The following is a 27736-nucleotide window of genomic DNA, read 5'->3' as shown; positions in this document are numbered from 1 at the left end:
TGAAACTTCTGAACTGTTTTATTGCTTTGTGATTATTAGTTGCACTTTGACACAACGTACTTCGGAATAAATTGGCATCTACAACATAATTTAAAAACTTAGTATCTTACAGCTCATATATTGGCACTATAGAGAAAACCCAGAGATTTGTCATTTTGACCCAAGATTAAAAGATAGATAAAATATTTACACCCTTTATTGCTGGCAAGTAAACATTCATTGTGGAAGGCCCTTAAAAACAGTGAACAAAAAACATCAACCTAAGTACCCTCCAAAAATATATAAAAACACTATCAGGTAACTCACTCCTTTCTGAAACTAGACTTTTTTTTGGTGCTTTGGCACTTTTAGGGTCCAAGTGCATAGTAACTCCCTCATCTCATTAGTTAAGGAAAAAGTAACGTGCTTCAGGTGAAAAGAGGAGAGATTCCCACACACCATCCTCCATTCCCACACAAACAGTATTTTCATCAAAAAAGTGACACTGCTTCAGGATTTAGCACATACCAAGGAGTTTATAAATACTAAAGCATTATAAATACTAAAGCATCTTTTTTAATAAGAACCTTTTTGAATAAATAAATGACAGTTGGTAATAGAGAGCTACATTTGCTTTGGTGATCAGTTATCTATATGCAGCATAAGTTATCTTCATAAGGCAAGCAATGAGATAGCAGACGTGAAGTCCCTGAGGATCAGCAACTCTGTGAAACAAACGTGTTGAACAGTGTGTGTAGACAGCCTGGAAAACAATCAGTCCCAAGGCATCTGCTTTTTGATCTCCAAGCACAGCTGCAGACTACACAATGAATTATTTCTATACCTCTTCTGTAGGCAGGAATTCATAAAAAATAATCAGAATACTTAGTAGACAGTGGTGGGAAATTAGTTCTTCTAATGCTGGACCAAGTGCTCCATCTTGTGTTAGTCCTCAGTATTCAGAAAAAGGCTTTCACTCCCTCCTTGATAATTGCTGGTTGGGCAGAACAGCTTGTAACTTCTGCCTATGAACTACTGTTGTCCATGGTGCCATATGATGGCTGCTCCTTTTGGGCAAGCATCGTCCTTTCTGTAGAATGAGGATGCAAAACTCGGGGGATGTATATCTGAAATCACAAGTGTTAAGGATTTTACTAGTCTCTCAGATTATAATGTTGGGATAATTTACCCAGGATAATTTTTCCCCTTGCCATTCTTCTTTTCATCCATTTTCCCATTCTTCAGCTTAACACCCGAGGCCTTTTGCACGCTACAGGAGGCTTCCTGGTGCACCTCTCACCTGTACACACACAACTTGTAGATGTGGCACAGAGACCTCTACTTCTACTTCAGTCCTACAGCCTTTTTAGTGGCGAGGCAAAGACCTGCTATACATGTCACAACTTTCAAAGTCACAAAGCAGCGGCAACTGACTACATTTGGCTGCTGTCCAGATGTCAGGTACCAGCTGGTGTATGGCCCAGAACAGCATCTAGAGCTGCTGGAAGTAGCATATCTCAACTACTCCTAAAACTTCAGCTGAAGGTACTTCTGGAACACCACCTGGGAACAGTCAAGGAGCCCAACTGCAGAACTCTCTGGTCCCACCAACATATTAGTTTGAATGGACTGTAGGACTTCCATATGTCCTACATAAGCTCTTTGGCAAGCAGGGTGAGAAATTAGGCTTTTCTGAGAATAAGAGAATATTAGTAACTCTTAACTTCTTACAGAAGACGCTGCGACGGTTGGTACATCTGTGTCGCTTCCGCTTTCACACTGCATGCCTTCTACCTGTAACCAGTAATCGGGGGGAAAGGGAGAGAGACAACAAACTGGTAAGTTAAAACAGTATTAAGAGATGGTAAGCACTTGAAAGCCTGCAGAAAGAAATCACAGGGCAGTGCTGGTGCTCTAATGTACAGTTACAATGATCTTGCCTCCATTCTTCTTCCATACTGCTCCCTCTCTTAGATTTGCTTCCTGCTGCCACTGGCACACTTTCTGCTGTGCCAAGTAATCTGCCTCTACTGATCAGCCCTTTTACTCATCTTACTGGAATTAATGTTTGTGGACAGCCATTGCTACTGTCAAGGCAAGAAACAGCCCAACATGACTAGCTGGTGCTACATCAAATACATAGGCAGGTGCTGAAAGGTGCAAGGTATCCATCGCTTACCTTATAATTCAGTGGGCTCAGATGCTTGAAACAGCCAAAACAAGAATAAGCCACACAAATAGCAATTGTGATGTTGACAACCAGGAAGGTAAACATGCTTGTAGGTGCTTTAAAGCCTAGAAAAATATTCAGAAAATTTAATATAAAAATACAGAACAAGAAAGACTCATTCTTGTCTTCCCCATTTTCAGAAGCCTCATGTTTCCTCCTTGGAGGACTGGGCAAGCTACTTCCCACCTCAACTAGGACAACCTGCTTAAGCACAAAGCCCGCTGACTGCTAAAGCTGATTGATGAATGTTATTTTTCCAGCTTTTTCTTTTTTTTTTTTTTTTTTTTTTAGAAAGAGGCTAAGGCAGGCAGCTGCAGATCTTGAATGCTAAACAAGACTCGGATCCTTCTTCTCCTCCCTCCTTTATCCTGGACCCACTTCTAAGATGCTTTTAATTAATGATCTGTGAAATGTAATAAGCAGAGTCCATTTATTAAATACAATGGTGGTAACCAAACCAGAGGGCTTGCAAACAGCTCAAAGGGGAAAAAAATTACCTTTACAGATTAAAAGTTATTCCTCCACTACCTCCAAGGGAAATATATATATGAATAATAAGACTGTAGCTTCTCAGAGTAAGAACGGATGAGAAAAAGTTAACCCAGCTGTTTCTAAACTTCTTTGGCCAAAACATGCAATACCAATCTTTTTTTTGTTGTTGTGTTGTGTTAACCCCAGCATGTCTAGTGACATAGAACAGACAAGTTTACTGTTTAGTAGGTTATATGAACAGATCTGTGCAGATCTGTTTGAGAAGAGGAAAAAAAGTACATGTTACTTTCAAGCAAGAAAGGGAAATGAAAGAACTTCCCTATGGCTATTCTGGAATCTCCTTTAGAAGAAGCTGTTTTTCTAAGCATCAGTTACATCACTATTTAACCAGCTGTTGAGGAACATCTACATGGAAGCCAACGTATGGAGTGAGCCACAAGGCAAACAGCAGACATCAGGGGAGAAGTCTCCACAGAGCAGTTTTCCCCCACCCTGCATCCTCAGCACTCATGCCTGCCAACAGCTCTAGAGAACCATGGTACTTAGGTGCCCATCGTAGGAGACAGGATGAACTGCTGATACTACTATCCTCTGCTGTGAGGGGCACAGCAGTGGTCTAGGTGTCTGATGGGTAAATGGGATGAAGTTGAGGAAGAAAACAGTAGCTGAGGAAGAAATAGATGACTCTGATGCAGCCTGTCTACTTGCAGTACTGTGGGCAGGAAAGCAATATTTGATCCTGACTCAGAACTGGGATAGAAGTCTTCCTAGCCTTACATTTCTATGAGTGAGAAAATGGAGTATCGCTGTACTCTGCATCCAGAACATCCATTACTGCACCAGGCAAACTATGTAAGTCATTGATTAAGCAATCAAACTTTACACAAAGTGATCAATTTCGCAGATAAGGAAGCAGAGCACTCTTTCCTTTCCTTCCTTCCCCTTGGCTCAAGGAGTAGCAATTAAATGAAAATGTCAAGGTCCTGCCTCTCATCCTAACGCCACTTGGTTGGACAGCCTTGCGCACTGACAAGGCATTGAAGAATACCCAGTTAAACAGTAATTCCATGCTAAACCAAGCCTAACATAGTAATGGAAAATACAGATTGGGTTAAGTTCTACAGCAAATGATGGTCTTGCCACAGACCCAGGAAACATTAAGATAAGGATTTCATTTTTACTACACCAGGTTTTCCTTCGTAACAATTAGAGACATATCAATTGCTGCATATTTTTTTTCCCTAAAGCATGTTCTAGAAATTCTGTTATTTTAGAGGACATGAATTTGTTCATCCCCTCAGTTGCAGAGATAGACCTCAGAACAAAGGAGAAAAGCTCCCAAGGATATAACTACCACAGTGTCACCTGCTCAACTCCAAAGCTCAACTCCAAAGATGGCCTGAAGCAATAGTTCTGATTGCCTCCACTGGGAACTCTCTCCAAAGTTTAAAAAAAAAAAAAAAAGAAAATGTTGGCAGACTGTCATTTAACTGCAAGAAAGCTGGAAAAACAGTGTAAACATACTTTGCCATTAGTGCTGTGAGATCAGAGAAGATAAAATACAGTTAGAGTCCAAGGGCTCCCTTCCCAAGAAGGGAAACTCAATTCCTTCAAGCATCACCAGCACTTCTGTTCCATGCCAAGTGCTTCCTCCTACCTCATGGGTAAAAAGCTGCAAGCTATCACATACCTTTTCTGATGCCAAAGTTGTTAGTATATTGCAGCCAATACTAATAATGCCAAGTAATTGCAAAATAGAGAACATCTGTGTATTTAAAATGAACTACACTAAACCATGAGTTTTTGAATCAGAGTATGGGGAGGAGAGTCACTATCTCACTGCAGTCTTCCATATAAAGTTTGACAGATGATGTAGAACAAAGGTCTTAGTAGCATTAGCCAATATTTTAAGAATTTTTTCCTAAACAACAGATGTACAACAGAAGTAATAACCAATTCACTCAGGCAAATTCAACTTATATACAGACTGCACAAATGTGTGTAGTGAAGCCAGAGGCCATCTTACTGACAATAACTAATTCTGAACAGACTTTTCTTTAATGTTGGTGTGTTTATTTTTATTTGTTTTTAAATACTGTCACTCTACAGTCCAATTGGCCAATTCAAACCCTGCAGATTTAGGGAACAACTTCCTGTAAAGTGAAAAAACTGAATGGAACGTGATATTTCAAGTTAACTTACCAGCCATCTATGCCTTCTTCAGAGCATCTTATGCAAACTTGTATAAGCTGCAAATATTGCATACCTCAGTGCAAGAGGTAACCCCCATGACTTCCCATTTACAGAGGCAAAAAGAGAAGCCCATAACACCTATGGAACTTCACATTTCATGTTTAAAAAAGATGGCAAGAGAAGTAGGACTATGTTCTCAGTGAAAAGAGGTAAAGCTTACCCAGTCGCAAAAAGGAGAAAAAATAGAGCCATAAAAGGCAGAGAATTGGAGCTGCAAGGGCCTGATTCACTGCTGCAAAGTGCATCTTCTTTTCCAGCTTGGCAGGGAGATATGCATAGTAGAGGTTGTAGCGGTCAACCATGTGCTTCAGGAGTATATATATTAACCCTGGAAGGAAAAAAGGAAGAGCCAAGGAGAGGTTGTTGGAGACTTTTCAAGACTTGATAAAAGCAGCAATTCTATGAGGAGATCTACAGCAACAAAGCGACTGAAAATCCAGATCCTAATGGTGGATACAGCCCAAGTATGAATGGAGTACAGCTTCTTGAAAGCAGCCTGCTTCCAAGGTGGTTCATGGGGCAGGGCCAACATCCCCAGGGTTTCACTATCCCTCCTCCCCTTCTCCTCACACTTCTCTGTGGCACCACTTGTACTCCCAGAGTAGAGCCCGAGTTCCTCTCTAGTGCTGGCACATCGGCCCAATCTGTTTGGGTAGGCCTGGTAACTCCCTCACTGCAGTACACGTAAGGCAGCCTGCAACTTGGAGACCTTCTTGAGGTCCTACAGAAGGACCGCAGCTCTAACTGCACTACAGGGTAGCTGCACTTTACCACATACCCTGAACTAATTAGCTGGTTGTCTAAGCCAGAGTATGGACCTCCAGATACCTTATGCAGCCTGCTTCTCTTAGACCTCAAGAACCCAGAGAGAAAAATAATCCCCTCACAACCAAATCTATCTGAACTCCTATGCTTAACTACTAAAAACCACCACCGGAGCTAGTTGAGACAACACTCAAAAATAAAATAAGCATTTAATATTCATCAAATACAGTTTCAACTTCTAAATGCAGCTCAAGAACTAATTCACCATCTTCTGTCCTATTTTGCCCCACAGGAAGGGATGAGAACTTTAATTAAAGTCCTAGGGATCATCAGCATCTAAACTGTACCAAGAACCTAGAATTGTGCCTTCCTTAACTCCCACTTGCCTCAGCCTCACTCACAATGTCCACAGCTCGTTGGAGAACTTACCAAATGGGACAATGATGGGGCACGTAATGCTATAGGCCATGACGACAGTGAACACACACAACATCCACGCGTACATTGCTCCAAACTCATATTCAAATGCTTGTTGCTAGGAAGGAAGAACAAAACACTTAAATCTCTTGTGTCACCTATCAATTTGTTAGGAGTTAAGACAGATGCACTAAAGCAAGTTCACCTTCTCTTATTCTCTCCCTTTTATAGATCAATTATTGCCCTGAGAGGTACAAACAAACAATTATACATAAGTTTTGTGTGTTTTAAACAGGTACACTCACAGAAAACATGTTACTACTTCCATAGCCTGAAAAAAAAAAAATCCTCAAGGAAAGTGTTTTCATCTACAAAAAGCAACTACTTAAAACTACAAGGTAGGAAGTAATTGGGCCAAACACAGAATCTTCATCTAACTGCGTATCTGTTCCTTGTGCTGGCTTTCACACTAGGGAAAGCTCAAGATGTCAAAGTTTTGGTACGGTCGGTACTCCTATTTTTTTTTCTAATGCTTGGCTGAACATCTTGGAATGGGAAATCTATAGATATCAGTTCAACCACAGCAAGGCATAACACGCAACAGTTAACAAAAGTGAATGTTTAACATGATTGTTTTAAAATGGACACCCCACCTCCACCCAAGAAAAAAAGAAAAGAAAAAAAAAGGAATGGGGACAGCTGTATACAGGCTTAAGCTCGTATTCCAATACCTTGAATGTCAAGCTGCAAGACAAAACGTCATCTGAAAGTTAAAGTTCACTGCTTAAAATTAGACAGTAAGCATTAATCTGAATGTAGATCTAACCAAATAAAATCAAATAGCACATATTTGATGGCCGATAGAAGAAACTAACTGTGGACAGATCCAAATTTTAAAAACCCTGCAATTTAGAGTATAAAGATAATATCAGAATTCTACTAAAAAATCCAAACCATAAAAATCTGACTTGGAGATACAAAGATTTTGACCATCTCTTACTTGAATAAATACTTCACAGTTAAATATGCTGCAAAGAAGGGCAATACAAACTTGTTACAGGTGAGTGAAATCAAGGCCAAAAAAAGTCAGGACATGATGGTTAGTGGTCTGAAAGATGGGGGCTCCCACTGTTTCTTACAAAAAGCAATTGTTTAATTGCCTCTTGGCTAAGGTGGGGCTCTAATACCTGTTTAATATTTTTTCTTTCTGCTGTGGACTTGGCCATTATCATGCGTATGGTATAAAGGATGAGGCCAGGTAGGCGCAGCAGCTCCATTCCATTGCCAATGAAAGCAGAGGCAATCACGTAGTTCACAAAGAATGCTCCCTGGTCAGGCAAAAAGACACATCTGCAAGGAAAGACATCAGACAGTGACTGGAAAGCACAAAAGCAAATAGAAAAAAATATATCTACAATGGATCTCTATCATCTTTGGAAATCTCTCTCCATAGGTATAAGTACTAGCCACCATAAGAAGTGTCTAAGAAGACTTCTGATAACCTTGTTGAAAAAGAGTACTACGTAACTATAACTGCAGTAAAAGTGTACTTCTATGGAGCCAGTGCAAAATTATCTGTAAGACCAGCTGAGTCACACAGGTTGGATAAGGAATACACTGTTCAAGCAAAGAAACAGCAGTCTGATGGGGTGGCTAATGAGAGCATCACTTGATGGCTACAATGGCAGCTTGAGACAAGATAAGACTAGGAGATAAAATCCCATTACAGGGTGGTAATTCCTACTCATCTTGTAAGTGACTTTGAAATAGCAGTTGAAAACATAATTAAGTCTTAATAACTGCATCCTATTCTTTCCCTACAGCCACCTCGCAAACTAGCCACCATGCTCAGCTCACAGTCACAAGAGCTTCTAATAATCAATACCTGCAAGTGTGCAAGTACTGGCATGAAGACATTTGTATTTCTTAGTATCAAGAGTGAGTCAATAGATTTCAAAAAAGGAGAACTGTTGAAGCTATTTAGTCCCAGTGAAATTCTTTGGAAGATCCTTCCTTTGTCAATGATACATTAGTACATTATCTGGTCCCCTCACCTGCATTACATCATCCTGCCTTTTCTTGTCTTCTACAAAATTTGTAAGGTTTGGGGAAAATAACTCTTCATAGTAAATATCTGCATGTATTATCTGGCAGGAAAAAAACTACGGACTTCTCCATAGCAAAAGCATCTGCATTCTCTCCTCCCCTTACTAGAAGCTCGATGTCCTCCCTAAGGTACCATCCCTGAGGTAATCTTAAAAAACACTAGCCAAAGTTAGTCAATAGCAAAAAAAGCATCCTAAATAATTGTACAAATTGTTGCTGATACTTACTCCAGCCTAATGGCAGAATCAGATGATTGTCTGTCAAACAGCCAACGGAAGAAAAAATCAAGACTGAAAGAAAGATGGTTAATATAATTAGTGTCCAGAAGCTTAGCATTGTGCAAAATTGCTTCTCTTTCAGTAGTTCAGATCAGGATAACAGATGGGAAAAATTTAATCAAATAATCTGAATACTACTTTAGCTTTATACTTACTGCTGGTCAGATATAGGAAAAAAAAAAGATACATAATAAAAGAAATATATCTACTTCATACTGAAGTTCTAAAAATTAATTTTTAGAAGTCAGAATATAGGTAAGACGCATACGTGCTATCCTATTAGCTAGGGACAGTTAAACAGAGTACAGGTCCAGAGAAAGAAAAGAAAAAACTAACTCAGTTATAAGACATACTCAGGAAACTGGGTTCTCAGCTACAACAGCGTGGGCAACTTTCAATTAGCCATTGATCTTCCAGTGTCATAGATTTCTTTGCTACACAAAAAGTGAAACTTCACAAATGTTAAGGGCAATGAGGTCTTCAGATGAAGAACATTGGATTTCAATGTTATACATGTAACATTTCAGTGTGTCACCAGACACTCTGGAAAGGGGTGGGGTACATCAACTGTACCTCAACTAGCAACTAAAAAGCAAGAAATCTGTCATTCGGAAGCTGTCAGAATACCCAAACATTATTCTATTAAACTATAACTTTACCTGGTCAGACCAAGGGAAGGCAGAATCAATACCATGAAGATCAGAAATATGTAGACTTTATGCATCATTATTCTGTTCTCTGCAGATCTGCCAACAGAAAAAGTTAGTAAGAAAATCACATGAAAGACTTCCACACATGAAGGACCTTGCTCAAAGAATGTCAGGACCCATGAGACTTCCAGCTTCCCCTACCATATACACCACTACAAGATACTTGTGAAAGAAACCCCTTTGGGATATTCACTGATTTCAACCAAGCAGGCTCTCAGTATCATCTTGGGCATAGAAAGCATTTCAGAACATTAGTCCAGATGCAGTGCTAAGAAAACTACCACTCTGTACCACAAGCAAGGGGATGAGCACCAGTCTGGTCCCTCTTGTAATGATACTCACATCTCTCAGCAGCTTGTAAACAAACTGCTCTTCAAATATTGTGCTAAGAAGGATTAGGCAGTTTGTTGAAGGGCACCAGAACCAAGAAACTAGACACTCAGACAAGCTACTTAATTATACTTGCCAGGAGTCAAGACTTGGGAACATAACGCTACTAATATTATACCCTCCTACAGTAGTAGGAACATCTTTCTAGAGACACGTTGTCAGAAAAGCACAGAAATGCCATAAACAATTCAGACTCTTTTAAAGATGCTGTCTCATACAGCATTAAAACCAGAGATTTTTATAGGATCACATGGCCACTGGGTACTATGGGACACACCAGTTAGTATAATTATACTAAGGCTTAAAATCAGGTCTTTAGGTCTTTCGGAACACCACTAACAATATCCAGTAGCACTGATTTGAGCACTGTTACATCTGATCATTTTTTCTATGTGAAACAAACATGAAGAAGGATGTCCTTCTTTTAGTTAGCATGCCAGCATTTGAAGCGCTTTTTCTTGAAGAAGGATTGAGGGACTCAGAGGGTGGTGAGGCACTGGAACAGATTGCCCAGACAGGTTGGGGATGCCCCATCCCTGGAGGTGTTCAAGACCAGGTTAGATGACGCCTCAGGCAACCTGATCCAGTGGGTGGCAGCCCTACCCACGGCAGGGGGGTTGGAACTAGATGGTTTTTGAGGTCCCTTCCCACCCAAGCTGTTCTACGATATGATTCTATCATGACTCTTATGTTCTCAGCCTGGAGAGGTTCCAAACCCACACTTCCTACCTTCCCAGACAGTGAGCTAGTTACAGGGTCAGAGGTATTACCCATACTCGTGTTGAAGATACATTTCTTTCCAAGTAAGTTTTAAGCACAATGTATATGTGATGAGGGAGCATAAGCAAATCATGTGGTTGAATCTGTAATTAATACAGCAAGTGTAATAATTCCAAAGTGTTCAGTATTGCATTAGAAAGTGATGAGAACATGATATTCCTGGCTATGAGAGATCTGGAGATTTAAAAGCACCATGAAAGATAAGCACTTTCTCCATTTGTTCTAGTAGTACATCTAAGACCAAAACAGAGGAAGATCTTGCTTACTTTGTCCAGTGGGACTCCAGCAATGTTGAGTAATAGACAATTGTTGGTAGCAAAGCTGAGAAGGACCAAAGCAAGAGCGTTGGGAAAAACTGACTGATGATGGGATTCTAATTGGGGGAAAAAAATAAATAAATAAAGGTGTTAAAAATATTTTAATGCAGCTGTGATAGAAGAACAGAGGCTACACTAATTAGCCTTTTGTAAATTATAGCAGGTTGGACTGTGAAAATCATATTCAGATGCAGACTTAGAATGAAGCAGAGCTCATGTGCAAAACAGGAAACAGGTGTAGGATTGGGATTAAATTCCATGAGGGTGAAGTCTCACAAGTAGCTTTTATGTAGTTTATACCACCTTGGGGAAATATCTAATATGAACAGTTTGTAAGAGATTTCAGCTGAAGTTAGACTAGGACCAGATATACGTGACATCCTGGTTTTCAATCCAGTAAGCAAAATAAAACCATGGCATTTTACTTTAGAGTTTAAAAATCTGAATTCCCCTCTTCTCGTCATAAAAATCAAAATACAAGTTGGACGTGAAATTCCATTTTTGGCAAAAGGTTTTATATTTTAAATATTTAAAGATAGAAAACTTTGGAATGCAACTTTTACTACAAATAAAATTATATAATAAAGTTTCAGATGAAATTATCCAGCCTACTATCAAAGAACAAAAGAGGACCAAGGACCTGATTCTAGACATGCACTTTTTAATCAGAAGCTACACTAAGCAATTCTGAGAATTTCAACTGAATGTAGCTTATAGACATTATTTTGTTTTCTTATTATACACCTATCCATTTAGTAACGCTTTTGGTCTGAAATACAGCTATATCCAAACATAGTGATACTCACGTTAAGGTAGTGAATAGGTTTAGTGACATTGAACTTGTCCATGGTTGAAATGATTATGGATGGAGTGGTAAGAAAAAACAGCACGATAAAAAGAAAGAAATTAATGCAAAACCATCTAAACCACCATTTGAAACCATGCACCGAAAGATTATTCCTGCCAAAAAAAAAAAAAGACAAAAACAGATAAATATATATATATATATATATATGTAATAGCAAATGCTTACTATCAAGTAATAGGTGGCACTACTATTTCTAAAGCAGGCTTTCATATTCTCAAAGCTAAATAACGAAGCACTACAGAAGTTCCAGTTGCTGTTAGAAATAATGAAAACAGAGCAACCTTTCTTGAACGATAACATAACTTACACTTTCAAAATTTTTATAACACTTAAATACAATGTCCAAAGTAGTTAAGCTTTAGGATGAAACACTTTCTGTTTAGTATTTCCACATTATTAAACTGTGAAAGTTAGAATGAGATTGCAACTATACAGAGAAGTTCAGCAAGGAGAACAGCTATCAGAAGAAGAATCTACCAAGAAACTCTGATTTATATAAAAACACACAAAAAACACCCAACTGAAACATCCAACTGCACCCACAGCAACCACAGGTCTTTACCAGGCAGTGTTCTTAATGTTTTCTGAAACAGTTCCCAAAAGGACTGTAATGATTTGAACCTCAGCCAAAGCCAAGCATTACGAACAGACAAAGCAGGAATAGAGTCTCATTATCATTCCCTCTACTGACAACTCTCACATTGAGCCTAGGTAAGTAACGTGGCAAACTCCTTATTTTCAGGGGAAAAGCCAAACAATGAGTATTTTTTGTCTTATTTGCAGTTTCAGTTTGGGCAATAGAAATGTCACAACAATTTTTCTGTCATATGACCTGAAGATTACATTGGTGCAATCCTAAGTTATTTACAAAGCAACTGGAAAACATTTAGTCATTTTTAGCCTCTAAGCATGACAGAAGACCGCACAGGAACAGCTTGATTCAAAAAGCACTTATCTGTTTTCACACACTCTCCTAAGTAAAGTCTGTGAAATTTACTGGGTCAGTAAAAAAGATGTTGGAAAACAGACCATAGTTCAGAGCGAATCAAGCTGTACTTGTCCTGTAGCATTGCCAAAAATATATATTGTGTATATATATATATATATATATACACACACACACATACATGCACATACTTGAGGAATACTCAGCACTAACACCAAATTCCTTGCCTCATACCTCAACAGTAGATATATATTAACCTCAAAAAATAGAAAGGAGGAGGTAGAGACTAATTAAAAAAATAAAAACAGCTTTAAAAAAAATCAAAATTAAGAACTGCAAGTACCAGAACTTCATTGTGGTAAAACTCTATAGTCAACCTCTGAGAGATATCCCCAAGGTCAATGAAGAGCACCATTAATGGAAATAACGATTCACACCAGCCACATGGAAACATTCCATAAAGTTTCAGTTTAGGGTTACAGAAAAATGCACTTAGACCCCTTCTCCTGTCTCCATTCTACACCTGCACTATCATAAATAAATTGTGGAAGACAGGAATCTTACCAACATATATTCTCAGGATATGGAGCATATTTAACCTTCCAGTTTGATATGTGCAGCTCCTTGCTGTAGGGTGATGGCTGTGGTTCTCCTTTACAATTAAATCCCTCACATTTGCACGCATTGAAGTCCTTAAGGATGCTGTAAGGAGGGAAACAAGAGGAGGATTTTTCCAATTTTTTACACCTGAAAACACTGCATATATAGAGGAAGACTGGCAATAGTGATAAGAGTTTGCGGTGCTGTTTTTTTTCCCCTTTTAATAACTAGAGATTGAGAATGCATTTAAATGAAATGGTTATTATCTGATTGTAACATCATCTCATGTATGTAAACAGTTACTACCACAAACCTTTGATAACTGACAAAACTGGAAAACAAAAAAGCAATCTTGATTTGAGCTGTTCAGTGCTTCTATTAAGACTAATGGCAGCAGTGGTTCATATTAAAAAAAAGTCTGAGAGCATCAGGAGAAAAAGACAGTTCCCCAACACCTCTTACATAACAACAACTTTTCTCAAGTCATAGCAGAGTGAACAATTAGTCTACACTACTTCATTACACCAATACAAAATCTAGCCATCTTTGCATTTCGTAGAATTTTGGTATCCTCACAATTCACAATAATAACCTTTTGCCTGTTCTCAAAATAATCACAACATTTAGTTTTATCTTCTAATATTTTGAGTTGAATATCAATGTATTTAAACCACATTGAAACATGGCCAGAATAAATGCTCTAAAAGATTTCTCAAAACACACCAACAGAAGTGATAAGCATATATTCAGAGACAATACAACTGTGTGCAAGTTACAGTGTAAAAGGTTCTACTCCAGATAAACACCATTTCACTAGCATAGAAACAGTATACATGTACATTGTATTCGAACGAGTGGACTGTAAAATTCCTGAACATGCTTTTTTCTAAGTCATGCTCTTAACGTAAAGAAAATAGAGAACCACACAGACACCAAACAAAACAATAGAAGACAAAACAGATTTTTACCTTACCAGAATTCAAGTAGCGATGTAAAACTGTAAATACTTGCTGCTGCAAGATGCTAAGAAAGTTTTTCGATACTTCGATAGCTTGTTTTTAAAGAGTAAATATGAAGCAAGCTTTAGCAATTCCAACCACACTACACCAACATGAGCACCAACTTCAATCCAGCTTCTACAGCTACCTGACTCCATGAACATCAGTCCTGGCTTCCAGCTTCCTCCACCCTATTTTATTCCAGGGCTCTGTGGGGAAGAGACCACTAGTGGCACCATATGACTTTCTAATCTGATGGTAGCCTCAGCTCCTTCTGTAATCTAGTTTTCCAAAGAATAGAATCCACTGCAAGCTAAACAAGCTAAAATATGTTCCATTCTTAGTAACTCCAACTCAGATGCCTGCAGTGCAATTCAGAACACATGTCTGAGAAGAAATTATCCTATCAAAATTAAAAACAAGAAATGAACAGCTGGAGAAAGAACCTCAGTGCTTATTTTTCCTTTTAGATTCACATCTTAAAGCATTAATTCATGCTCTAGAATCTCAAAGTACAGTATGTAACATCACAAAAACAGAAGGGCAGATTTCATCACATAATTAATAGTCGGTTAAAGAGCAGCATGCAAAGTTTTTCCAGCACCTCAAATCCTTGAAATCCTACACCCTGGAGTTCCCTGAAAAGAGCCTGAAAGACTGGCTCTCTACTGTGACTTGAGGGTCAAAAGAACACAGACAATTTAAACTAGAAATGCTATGAAGAATTAAAAAAAAACACAAACATGATGTGTTATGCTTGTATTACAAATATTACTCTGCTTCCCTTTACTCACTTTGTGCTAGTAAGAGATGCTCACAAACTGCTAAACAAAATGGCAGCTTACAGGCATTTTCTCTACAAACAACTAAATAAAAGGGGCTGAACACCTTCTGATAATAGGTCTACACACGTATCTGTAGTAAAAGGTAAGAAATACACATATAGTAAAATCCAAAGTCAAACAGATTTTGAGGGTCATAAGCAATCTACAAGCAAAAAAGGAATATTGAAACAGATTGTGCCACATAACCCTCCATCATCTTGCAAAGAAGTATTACTAAAACCTAGAATAGCTTTAAAAATGTCATAGCTTTAAAAATATCTTTTTTGAATTGTCTTATCCTAGCTTATCTAACAACTTGCTTATTCACCACACTTTTTAAAAACACGTACTCACGCAGATTTATAGACACATACACAACATAAAAAGACTGAGCGCATGGACACACACATACTTTTCATTAAATCTTGCACATCAAGTTATTAAGCTTTCTATTTATTTACAGACACTCAAAGCTGGAAACTTCAGTTTCTCCTCTTTACTCTGCCTGGTTCTTTGCCAACACCAAACATCCAGAAACTACCTTTAAAACAAAAATAATTAAGCACTGATGGCCAGGTCAGTCACTAACTACTTCGTTGAGATTACTAACTAGCAGTATAATTGGCACCCATTGTGATAGATTGGTAACTTGCACAGTAGAAAATGGAAAAATCAGTAATCCACATTCAAGATCCAACTAGTCTGGCCTACTACTAGCCTAGACAGATGCATCCCACACAGAAGAGAAAGTTCCTTATACCAATAAATGTCTAGAGCCATTTAGTCTCTTAGCATCTAAATTGTTTGTTTGAAATATAGAGGCTTAACGCACACTTACAGGGAAACTTACCAGTAAGCAGAGCAGACCAAATCCACAGGATGGTGAAGAATAAGAAAGGAAGAAGAACCAACATAAGCACACAAGCAACATAAATCAGATCAGACTAGTAGTACTATTACAGTTAAAACAGACCAAAGACAACAGCAGACAAAACTTACTAGGTTGCCATGGATTTCTCTTGAAATGTTACAAATGCCATTCCCAGTGGTTTATTTCGAACAGCTTGTTCCTCCTCTGAGAATTCTTCCATCAGTGCATTTGTAACTCTAGTATAATAATCTACAGCATCCTCCTGTTGGGAAATTGAGGACTTACTGTTACATCCAAGTATCAGATGGCTAATACCTTCATTAAAATACAGTTTACACAAACCATAGCCCCTATTCCTTACACTAATTCCAGAAATTACAAATCACATCACTGCACAAAGACAAACAACCAGAAGGGGTTTTTTGTGTACTTCTGTTTTTGCACTAAGATTAAACCTCAAAAATTTTAAGGCACTCCTGTTCCCTACTGTAAAAGAACATGAAAGATGAGCTCCCTGCAATACATAATTATCTTCTGAAGTTCAACAATATGTTACACAAAAAACAGTCTTCTCTACTCCTATATTAATCTTCCCAGCCACAAGTAAGAATGAACGTTATCTCTTACCCTTTCACATCCTCTCATTTCACAGCAGCAGAACTGACCACATGGCTTCGGGTTGATTTGGACGCGCTTGCCGTGCTTCTGATGCAGATGCTTATAGTAAGTCAGGCTTTTTTCTGCCTGTTTCCTAGATAGAAAAATACATCCAAAACATTTTGCAAGAGAACAGTATCAACAGCAAATTATCCCCAAGAGAAAATATTACGTCAAGAACTCGTAACAAATCAAAGATACTCATATATCTTATTTTGTCTACTTCATACAATTTATTTTCAAACCTATAATATCATGAGTCTACACTTGTTGTGAGGTTCCAGAAGGAAAAGTTGTTATTGTATAGCCCAGAAAACAACCCTTTTTCCTTCTGTGTCCAAGATCTCTGAGCAAAGCAAAGGTCTGCTACAGTTTCTAATTACTAATGCAACAGCTCTGTTTTCCACTTTGTACTGCCCAAACCAAAACAAACAAACAAACAAAAACAAACAGCTACAGCTCACTTCAAAATACAGCTGAATCTAACTGAATACCAGACCAGAACTTTAAGAGCAGAAAGCAGTTCTAGTATATGCAAGCTTAGTACTACTTGTAAAAATTGATTGAGGACTGGCAAAACATTCATAAAATTATTCCAAACTCAGATATATTACAAAAAGAGTACCTTTTTTTAAATAGATAAATAAGCCTGGCTACATCATAACACAGCTGGACCTCCAGCACAGAGCAGCTTGGGTAGGCAGCGCTGAAAAGGAAGCACTACGTGAGAAAAGACAGTACACTGAAGAAACTTTTTCAAAGAGCATCACTGATATCTAAATGACATCTCAATGGTGTACCACAGAGAGGAGACTTCCACGGAGACAGATGCTGAAAGTTACTTGAATGAGATGTGCAGCATTATTCCCAAATAAAAGCCATGTGGGAGCATTAATGGTAAGCATGGATATGCAGCCACTTTTTTAGATTCTAATATTCAGATCAGCTATCTAGCTTTATTGAAATATAGTATCTTCCCTTCTATTCTCAATTATTTCTAAGTAATAAATACACTTAGAAAAGATGGATACTATAACATGGATTTGAAACAATGCAAGAGTCAAAAAATATTTGTTTGGACAGGTAGAACTACCAGGATAATTTTAAATCACCTGTTCCTAGTGATACTAGTCAAGCACAGAACTTACTTGAAATGACATTGTATGGTGTCTCGATTTGCATTTTTTGGAAGACCAGTTATAAACAACGTGCATTTTACCTGAAAAAGAAAAAAAAAATCCTATTTTGAGAAACCAACTGTATGACTAAGGAGAAAAGAATATGAGGAAGGAATTGACATAGTACAGGTAGCTAAGTTTTAGAGGGGGAAAAAAATTAAAAAAGTAGGATGCTCTGATTTTGATGGAAGCTGCACCTATTCAAGACAGCAACACATTTACCTTCTATACTAGTTGAAGATGCATCAAAATTTCACAAGTCCCTCCCCACTCCTTGTCTCTCCAGCCATGTTTCACAATTCACTCAGTGGAGTTTTGCTTTCAGTAAATTCCCCTCACACTTGCATCACATTCTAGCAAGGAGGAAGCATCTTAGCAATTTACTTTTTTAACACTATTCACTTTCAAACACTTAAAAAAAAAAAAAAAAAAAACCACAAACTTACTATGTTTTCTTCTTTATATGTGACTGCCTTCATGTGATGTCTCATGAAGACAACAGTCAGAATCAGGTAAACAACAGCAAAAAATGTGTGCAGCCAAAGAAGATCGTTACTGTTGGACAAAATGTTATGAATGTGAGAAATAGAAACAACGAATTGTCCTAGTGATACAAACAGCCATCAAAACCTTTCTTTGAACACCATCATAAAAAAGTAATAACTGGTAAATAGTCATACCCATGAAGATGCTTGGACAGCCACTAGGGTTACCCATAGCATTTTACAATAAACAGTAAATGAAATTGCAAAGAAAACCACTATTCTATAGCATGGACCTTTTAGGAGGCATTTGGCTTGTGCCTTTGCGTTCAGATTATCAATAGTACACCCCACAGTATTTGCCAAAATGTATTTTATTGGCATAACCACACTTTGTGCATAATTGAACTCCCCTTGAAGACAATCCTTACCCAAAATGAAAATAACCCAATACAGGGAGTAAACATTGCTTCTCTGATAGCTTGTTCCTCCAAACTTAGAAAAGTTTGGTTCTATGAACAGCTCTTCATTTTTGTGAAGAGCATTAATAATTACAGTTAACTTAAGATGCAGGAATCTATTTTGCAGATGAAAAACAACCAAAAGTCTCCACTAGTTACTAGGAATCATAATGTGGTTAGAAAAAATGAAGTGCATTGGCAGGAATTCTATTGGACATAAGAGCATAGATAGATTTTTTTTTGATCAAGTAATACAACACAGAAAAAACATATAGCCTTGTATTTCAACTATTGTATAGGTTTAAAAAAATAGAAGTTTAACAGTGGTCTCAAATGAGACAGACACATGCAAATCCAGTGTAACTCAAATGATTTGAATTCTCTTATGTTACAGTAAAGCTGTCAGCTTTATTTCCCTTTCTGCACCATGGTTTCTTTCAACAAGGAAATTTCTGAAAATAATATTGTTAAATGTGTGAACATTACCCAAGAAAAGCACATGGTATAGGAAGTAAGAGCTGAGAGTAGAAGCCAAGTTTCTAGATTTCTTATCAGTGCTGTAATGCGTAGCCTGAAGCAGAACACATCCCAGTTTCAGTTGATGATGCTTAAATAAGTAATTCCTACCCTGTGAGCCATGTTGCAAGTATCAATTCATTGTGTTTAGAGACTATGGTAGGAAAGAGACATAAGCATAAAAGTACTCTGCAGCATTTACTTACCCGGTTTCTAAATTTTGTATAGTTGTTCTTCCAAAACTATAGGGATCTTTAACTAAGAACAAAAACAAGTATCATAATTAACTGGTGCAAAATTCACATGCAAACTATGAGAAAGCCAGCTTTTCTCTTTTTAAAATATTGATCTATTCAACATTGAATATATTCAGAATCATAATCAATGCTGGTTTGCAATATTGCATTTTAAAGTTGGCAAAAGCGTGCAAGTAATAAACCACTTTCAACCTATCAAGAGAAATAATAATTTTTAAGATCTGAATACCAGATCTTTGCAGCCTGTCCCCCTCTCCTCTAAGTCTCTGTTCACATCCAATTAACAATACTGTTTAGGGTTTAGAATCCGTTTCCTTCACATTCTTATTTCATCTTCACTGATTTCTCTTCTCTGACAGTTTTTTTAAACTGCATGAATTCAGTGCTTAAAGAACAATACCGATAACCTTACTGAGGTCAAAAATGAGAAAATTTATATGGCTTTGCTTCTTCGACTATCAGATATTTGAAAAGTGATCATTCAAGTGACTGAAAATTGAGTATACGTTCAAAGGAGAAAGAGATATAGTATATCTGAAAAGCTAAATGATCTTTTAGCACCGACTATTACAAGTTAAACCATCACAACAGAAAGAACTGCACATGCATAAACAATGTACAAACACTTACCAAGTAGATCACCTGATAAGTTGACAGGCAGTATGACACCCACAGACAAAACACTGACAGCAATCAACAAACAGATGATGTGACGCTGGAAGGCAAGGTAATGTATGGCATCTTCACCACATCTGTCATGAATCTCATCATCACTACACCATTGACAGAAAAGCACAAAGGTCAGTCTACTCAGTATTTCTGGAGTTTTTGTTTTCTGTGTCATTTTGTTTCTTAAACATACATTATTCTCTCAGTCTACCCAATGACTTTCAGTTTTCAACATGGTTGCGTTCCTTCACACAAAAGTTTAACTTCAAGTTCCAAGTGTCTTCTTGCACAGTACCAACATATGAAAATTAACATAGGGGAATTTAAGATAGAAACAAGTAATCTGAAAAGGAAATATGCATACAACATCCTTTTATCAAGCTAGAGATGACAAAGACATCTGCCATGACTTTCTGTTTTAAGACAGTCACAGGGTTGTAAGTCTAACTCAAATTTTAGGAACACGCTGTGACAGCATTCATTCATCTCAATTTCCATGAGGAAAATGATAACAGAACCACCTTACTCTCATGCCTCCCAATTAACAGAAGGTATTAATACGTTTCCAAAAGAACTGTCATCTACCTCTTTTCAGCAAGACAGATGAGTAAAATATTAGTTCTTAGAAAAGGAAGGAACTGAACTAGCGAAAACAGAGAGACAGGCTCAAACCCCATCCCTTTCTTGTTTCAATGTATCTAAGCTAGGAATTGGTTAAAAAAATAAATAAATCACAGTTTACTAAGCCCAAAGGGATATAGAGAACGAATATCACATGTCTAACGCTCAGTTTCTTGGAGACAGTGGAATTGGCTTTTCCTTGTTAGTCAATTCCAGCCCCAACTAAACCAACAGTCTCCATAAAAACCCTTGCAGGGAAAGCCTGTCACCTACCCAAGGCCCTCCTTGCTTCAAACAGCAATCACCCATGCAGTACTGTTTGAAGGGTAAAAGCCTAAAGCCTGGTTATCAGAACCCATACAAAAGCCATAGACTCACTTCAGTTCAAAATCTGTTCCTTAATCAGGAAGTCCCTATACTGCTAAAAGAAAGGCAACTGTATCCTGTATTCCTATGTGGTCACCTTGTTTTCATATTCTTTTTCCTACTATTGCCCACCCCAGTGGAGGCACATATTGTTTGTATTAATTCTATCTATACAGGGGAAGGAAAAAAAAAGTGCAGAAAGTTCACTACTTTTTCATATACTTACTGCATCCGAAAAGCAGCTGTCATCCAAGAACAAAACCCCTATAAAGAAAGATGTTTTAGGAGCCAACATAGAAAAACATAGTCTCTAATCTGTACAATTGAGGGAAGCATTTCTATTTCTATTAAAGCCAATTTCTTAGCTAAAAAACTTGCAGCATTACTCTAAAATCATTGTTTAGAAACATACAGAAAGATATCTATTACTTTACATATTTTTAAAGGGTTCTTTGTAACACCTGCCTTCAGAGAGTATTTAAGACATTAGTGGATGGTGGTGGAAGATTATTTGCTTGGACTTTTAAAATTTATGAAGTGTGTTCTGATCCCATCTCTGAACAAAAATCACAATTTAATCTTGTAATGAAAATTGGTTTCTAATGCACTGTTTTAAACAGGTGATTTCCCCCTGCCAAAAAAAAAAAAAAAAAAAAAAAAAAACACAGAAAACACATTTTCAGAGACCCCAGTTTCAAGGATAAGCTACACGTGAGTCTCATACAAGTTAATCTCTTAAACTGAAGTTAGAAGCCACACAGTGATGTAAAGCTAGATAAGAAGCCTTTCAATTAATTTCAAGTCCTCCTATGAAACTGTACAGCAGAGATCACATCCCACTGCATGTTCTGTATGGTTAAAAAAGCTAAAGCCCTCTTTCTTGAAAGGCCTATTTTTCAAGTTAATAATATTTAAATAATTACATGTTTTTATTCAAGAGTTTCAGTGATATAATTGCTTTGAAGTTGCTTTTTAAAGTCTACTTTTAAAGTAGATGGCATTATTACTAGTCTCACGCTTTCATCCATTTTTCTTTTTCATGAGAAAAAAAAAAGTACTATGAAGATCAACTAGGTTTTATTTACAATGTTAAAATAATGTAGCTTTTTGAACTGTTATTTAAGTACATATTTCACAGTCCATTTCCCCACCTTTTTGAAACAGTAACGTACAATCCCTCTCCCAGATAAGAGAGTTACTTGAAAACAATGCTGACAGAAGATCCTGGTTTATGATATGTCAATAGTTTGTCAGAAAATGGAGATTCCATACAGTTCTATAAAAACAGCACATGATGTATTACTAATTTTTCACACTTGAAAGCTATCTACATGCAGTGACTGGTTCATTGGGCTAGGTGCAACGGCAAACCACAGCCGATTCCATTACACAGTTTATATCTAAAAAAATACCAAAACTCTAGAATACTTACACTGTCATATTCAAGAGCTTCAGGTACCAATGAAGATACTGACAACCGGTTGTATCTCAATTCACTGAAATAAAAACATCATTTAATTTAAGTATCTTTAATAGCAGATGCTGAAATTCCATAGAATTATTTCAACTTCAACTATTTTGAAGTAACTAAGTGAAGTAGTAGTAAAATACTTTTCCCTCTTACGAAGGCTGCGGCTTTCACTTTTCGTGCATATGCTACACAGAAGCTTGTACTGCATCTCATGTTCCTAAGTTAGTACTTGTGAGCTCCTGAAGCGAGTGTGTAACTGAACTAGAAATAGAACTGTATGTTTTATTCAAGTATTAAATTGAAGTCACATAAAAAAATGCAAAACAGGTTTTAAGCCTAGGCAAGATCAATTCTGCAAGCTAGTTTCCTGCTCAGATACTCCTGCTCACACTTTTTTCCCCTCCACCTCTCTTCCTTTTATCTTAGAGCCATTTCTCAGAATTTCCCTGCAAAATTCAGTCCTTTAACTGCAAGAACTCCTCATGCAAATTCGGTCTTGTAGCAAGGCTAAAAACAATTAGGAAGTCTGTAGGTCTCAAAAACAGCAAAGTACCTGTTTTCAGTTTGTTGCTAAAAAGAAATGTTGCAATGTTGATATGCCCATGATTACAGTATTCCTAGGTCACTATCCCACAGGGATAACAATGTAGACTCCTACCTGACTCAAACATCTGGTTGTGGATCTCTGTGGATCCCTACAGCCCACTAGGAAGCCTGTACCGGAGCATCTTCATTCCTGCTACCTGAGCTAGCTAGATTAACGCTGTCTCAATTATTGTCCATCTTTTTTGCTGCATCCACTTTTCACACTCGTACGTGGATACAGACTAAGAAAACCACACTTGGAGCCACTTCCTTTTGCTTAATTGCAGATTACCACAACTTAGATATAACATTAATATCAGCAGGAGCCTCACTGGTAATCTTCTGCCACTTCATAAAAACATGACTAGCTTTTAAACATCTCAAGAGATCACCTTGTATAAACAATATTTAAAATAAATAAAAAGCTGAGATGCAGTTATCACTTAAAAAAAAAAAAAATCAGTGAAGAATTTCAGAAACTCATAACAAGACTTTTTTTTTTTTTTTGAAATTCTTCAGACTTATTATGATACAGTCTGCATAGGGAGCTCTGGGAAGATACCTGAACCAGGATAAGCACAAGTTAATATCCTTCTATTACAGAAACACTGTAAACATTAACAAGCAGTTATGTGATTTGCTAGCAGACAAACAGCCTATTATTTTTTATTTTTTTATTTTTTAACTTCCACTTCCTTAACCCACGACAAAGGAATGAGATTTACAATGACAATAGCAAATACGGTTTTATTAACTGACACTGCAAAGGGGAACTCTGTGAGTAGTACGTATTTCAAACAAAGCAGCACGACAATGTTTTTAACAAATATGTATGTGATTACAAGCACATCTAAGTGATAAAAATTAATGTAATTTAAGCCCTATTTACTCTATTAACTTCCACAGTCCCCAACAGGTTTCAAGAAATCAATCCAATTTTGTATCTTTTTACCTTTCAGTTTCTGACACCAGAGCAACACGACCGTAGTCCCAGAATCTCTTTCTTATAGTGGAAAAGAGAAACATGAAAATCTAGAAAAGAAAAAGAAAGATCTTTGAATATTTGTTTTCAATTTCATAACCATTATTCTATAGGTACTGTCAAAAATGCTGTCCTAGCTCTTAAACCAACTTGCCTGGGACACAAGGGCCAGAACAGCTACTTTGCTGTTCTAATTTATGAAGGAAGACTTCTGAACGTAGTATTTCCAAACTGAATACTGATAAAGGTTTGTAACAGTCAGGAAAACTAGCAAGTAGTAGTTGACAGAAAGTCCAAACTTTCATAAATACACCTTTACTGTTTTTCTTTACTCCCACACAAAACTACAATGGAAGACTTGCAATGAATTGTGTGTTTTTTTTTAAACAGCAGTGTAATCAGCTGTAGGGGGGTGGGGGTCAACTATTTTCTCAAGTATGAGAATTATTTAGTATCCTTCTCAGTAATAATACATTATAACTCAAACCCCAGAAACTTATAGTTGATTTCTCCAATGGATTTTTGCTCTCCCCCCTATATTTTCACATTTTGAAAGAGGCTAGGAAAACAAGAAAAAAAAAAATCACTATTTATTTCACAGATGCATAGGATTTTTTAATTTCTTAAAAAGACCTTGCTCTGTATGAAGCAACAACGCAGAACTAACAAAGCCTGTTCCCTAAACATATGTTAACACCTACACTCTCACCTTCTAGCCCCTCCTACATCCCATACCTGTTTGGCTAGGAAGTAGTGCCAGTAATGCAACTTATTTCAAGCTCTGCAAGTACCAACTGGCCAGTCAGGATAAATGTCAAGATTACCCAGCTCATTTCCGCATTTCGCAATAAATAAAACCTTCTTGTAATAGATTTACCCCCAACAGGAAATGCAAATTTAGATCTCTCTCTTTTATCTGCCCATTAAACTTCAGGAACCCAGAAATTTCAATGACAACAAATCATTGAAAATCAAGTCACTGACAACTTTGAAATCAGCTAATATGTTCTACGGTTATTAGGAGGAACTGACAAATGGGTGGACGGTGCAATACATAAACCTCACTTCCCTAGGAAACCAGCCTAGAAGTAATATTCAGAATTACATCAACTGACACTTATTTAGGGTATTTGCAATAGAGATGTCACAAACATAGGAGGAATACAGGAGTTGCTAAATAAATTGCAGTACTCAGTACCTGAAAAAGAGAAAAGTCTTCTACACGGCAGCTAACTTTTCCTAATGCCTTTTGAGAGGAGAGTACAACAGAAAGGAACTCAAAAGAAGAGACTCAGCATCTTTAAATTCAACCACAGCTCAGAAAATATCCCCCCAAATAGTCCAACAAAATATTATTAAATGTCACTATGTAATTTTTAGGAACATCCTCTAGTTCTTATGGAACTACCAGCTCAGACCTCACAGAGGTGGTTTCAAGTTTCCCCACAGTGGCCTTCTAGAATTCAGGAACTGTGATTCCCTCAGTCTCATTTCATTACCAGAAACCTTACTTATCAGGCCCATTTGCAGGTGCACAGTTCTGTTTTTCTGGTGGCTTAAGACCAGTAAGACCAAACTCATTGAAATAACCATAGATTTTATTGGAGTCTCAGGCATGCCCTGGAGCCTCCAGATCAGCAGATAGTCTTGTTTCTCCTTTTGTCCAGACTGAGCTGATCAGAACGCTATTTCTTCGACAGCTTCACAAAATCTAACTCAAAAATCTCTGAAGTGACAGATTTTCCATACTGTAACTCCTGTAAAACAATCAAGATATTTTCCTACGGATAAGCAATTTAGTAGTGGTGTTCCTGTTCTGAAAAACATACTCAGGAGTTAAACCCAGAGTAAGGAAAAAATGATCTTGCCATTAAAACAAAACATAGAAAATTGAGCTACCACTACAAAGCCCACCATGATTCTAAATACAGAGCCCATCATACTGCACTCTCTCTACACCTACACATCCAACACACAGTGACATCATCATCCCACTTATGTGAGAGTTTTTATCAATAATTGAAAGTAAACTACCTTGAAGTTCTCAGGACAGCCTTAACACTTTTATTATTCTGAAGGTTCTCCAAAACAAATTGCTACCTGATAACAATTGTGCAGAATTCTGCGTCTAACTTTTGAGATGGCCCCTCTATTTTCAATACATGAAATAGAAACTGGTCTTACAACAAAGCAGGTTACATCAAGCAGCAGGACAGTTGGGATTCCACCAAAAGTTACTCCCTGGAGCACCGTGCTGCCCCGGGCTGTGCTGTAGCAGTACGTCTCATTTGTTGAGTTGAAAGGTACACTTCTATTCCAGTAGTAGGCTAGATGAGAATGTCCAAAATCCAGAAACAAGGAAAGGCTCATTTTCTCTCTCCCTTTTAAGAAGAAAAGAGAAACAACCATGTGAAAAGCCTTCCTGATATTTCTGAGATGTACTATCATCATTAAGTACAGCGAACATAGTAAGATTCGACAAGGAAAGTACTTTGGAAAAGAAGTTGTATTTAATAAATCATTCCTCTTCACCTGAGAAATATTTTTGCAGTAACTCAGTTATTCAGTAGACTCAGTTACTAGCAGAGCCCACGCAAGAATTCCAGACATCTAACCAACCACGTTCCGTGCAGACATCTGAGGAAGGCTACAGAAGAACACACAAACTCCTCTCTTATCTAACTTATAACACTAAACTACTTTCAGGCTGGATTCTGATTCTAGGAGTAACACAGGGCATTAAATATTCCAACGAACTATAGAAGTTCAAAGATGGCTCCTAGTTAATGAGCATGTGTGATTACACTAGCTTATGAACTTTGCATCCAAATGTTTGAATCCAAAACCTTGAGATTATTAACAAATTTGCTACTAATTCCCCAGGAAGAAAAAAAAAATTACTACCCAAATACACATGCTCCTCTTTCTCTGTTCTTGGAATATTTTCCAATTTCCAATTGGAGAGTTTAACTAGGAGAGCAGCACAGTAATTACAATATATCATTACCACAAAAGAACAGAGTATTTCCAATTTTCTATGAGACAGCCATGTACCTCATTTTAATCATCTGACTTGCTCAAATAAATCAGTAACATATGAGACCAGACAAGATTTAGCTACTAATATAACAGTATTTTTTGGGTTTTGTTTGGGTTTGTTTTTTTTTCTTAAATCACTGCAGGCAGTTGCCCACGTACTTTGGGACTTTCCATTTCAAACACTTCTTTTCTTGGATCTTATAAACTTCATCATCCTTACCTACTTGGGACAAAAGCGTGCTTCATGCAGAACACACTCTGACTGATAAATTCATAAAGAAAGCATACCCCAGACAACCTCTATCCTCTGAAATCAAAGACTGTAGGTCCTCATCACAGGTCCAGGAACGCTACTTTTAGGATATCATGCCTTTAGAAGAAGAGCACACATGGCAGCACTGTTCCGGATGCTGAAAACAAAAACAAAAGAAGAATACGATTAAGCTCAAGGTCTCCCTCTGAAGAGCAAAAATAACAATAACAATAATAAAATCACTATAGAGAATACTTCTCCCAAAGCAGAATTTACTAAGTGTTGGACTGCGTGTCACTTGGAGAGGCAGGTTTTGTCTCAGCGGACAGGTGCACCGTGAAAAAAAACACACCTAATTGTGCCATAATTCTGCCC

General features: G+C 37.5%; 1 protein-coding gene across 1 annotated transcript; it reads right to left on the bottom strand.

Annotated features, from left to right (window-relative positions):
• TMEM63A (transmembrane protein 63A) lies at positions 1-27736 on the bottom strand. Its single transcript, XM_032185012.1, has 24 exons — positions 27617-27736; positions 27397-27518; positions 26254-26450; positions 24040-24119; positions 22464-22527; positions 21258-21295; positions 20006-20148; positions 19325-19376; positions 18106-18214; positions 17630-17700; positions 17107-17187; positions 16452-16575; positions 15953-16086; positions 13096-13233; positions 11524-11677; positions 10667-10773; positions 9180-9266; positions 8470-8532; positions 7324-7486; positions 6149-6254; positions 5115-5282; positions 2159-2274; positions 1711-1773; positions 1-1106 (listed from the first exon to the last, which is right to left on the bottom strand). The coding sequence occupies exons 3-24, from the start codon at positions 26437-26439 to the stop codon at positions 1005-1007; spliced, it is 2349 nt and encodes a 782-aa protein (XP_032040903.1). The 5' UTR covers positions 26440-26450; positions 27397-27518; positions 27617-27736; the 3' UTR covers positions 1-1004.

Source organism: Aythya fuligula, chromosome 3 (genome assembly GCF_009819795.1).
Source record: "Aythya fuligula isolate bAytFul2 chromosome 3, bAytFul2.pri, whole genome shotgun sequence".
Lineage (NCBI taxonomy): Eukaryota > Metazoa > Chordata > Aves > Anseriformes > Anatidae > Aythya > Aythya fuligula.
This window is presented reverse-complemented; position numbering and strand designations above follow the sequence as displayed.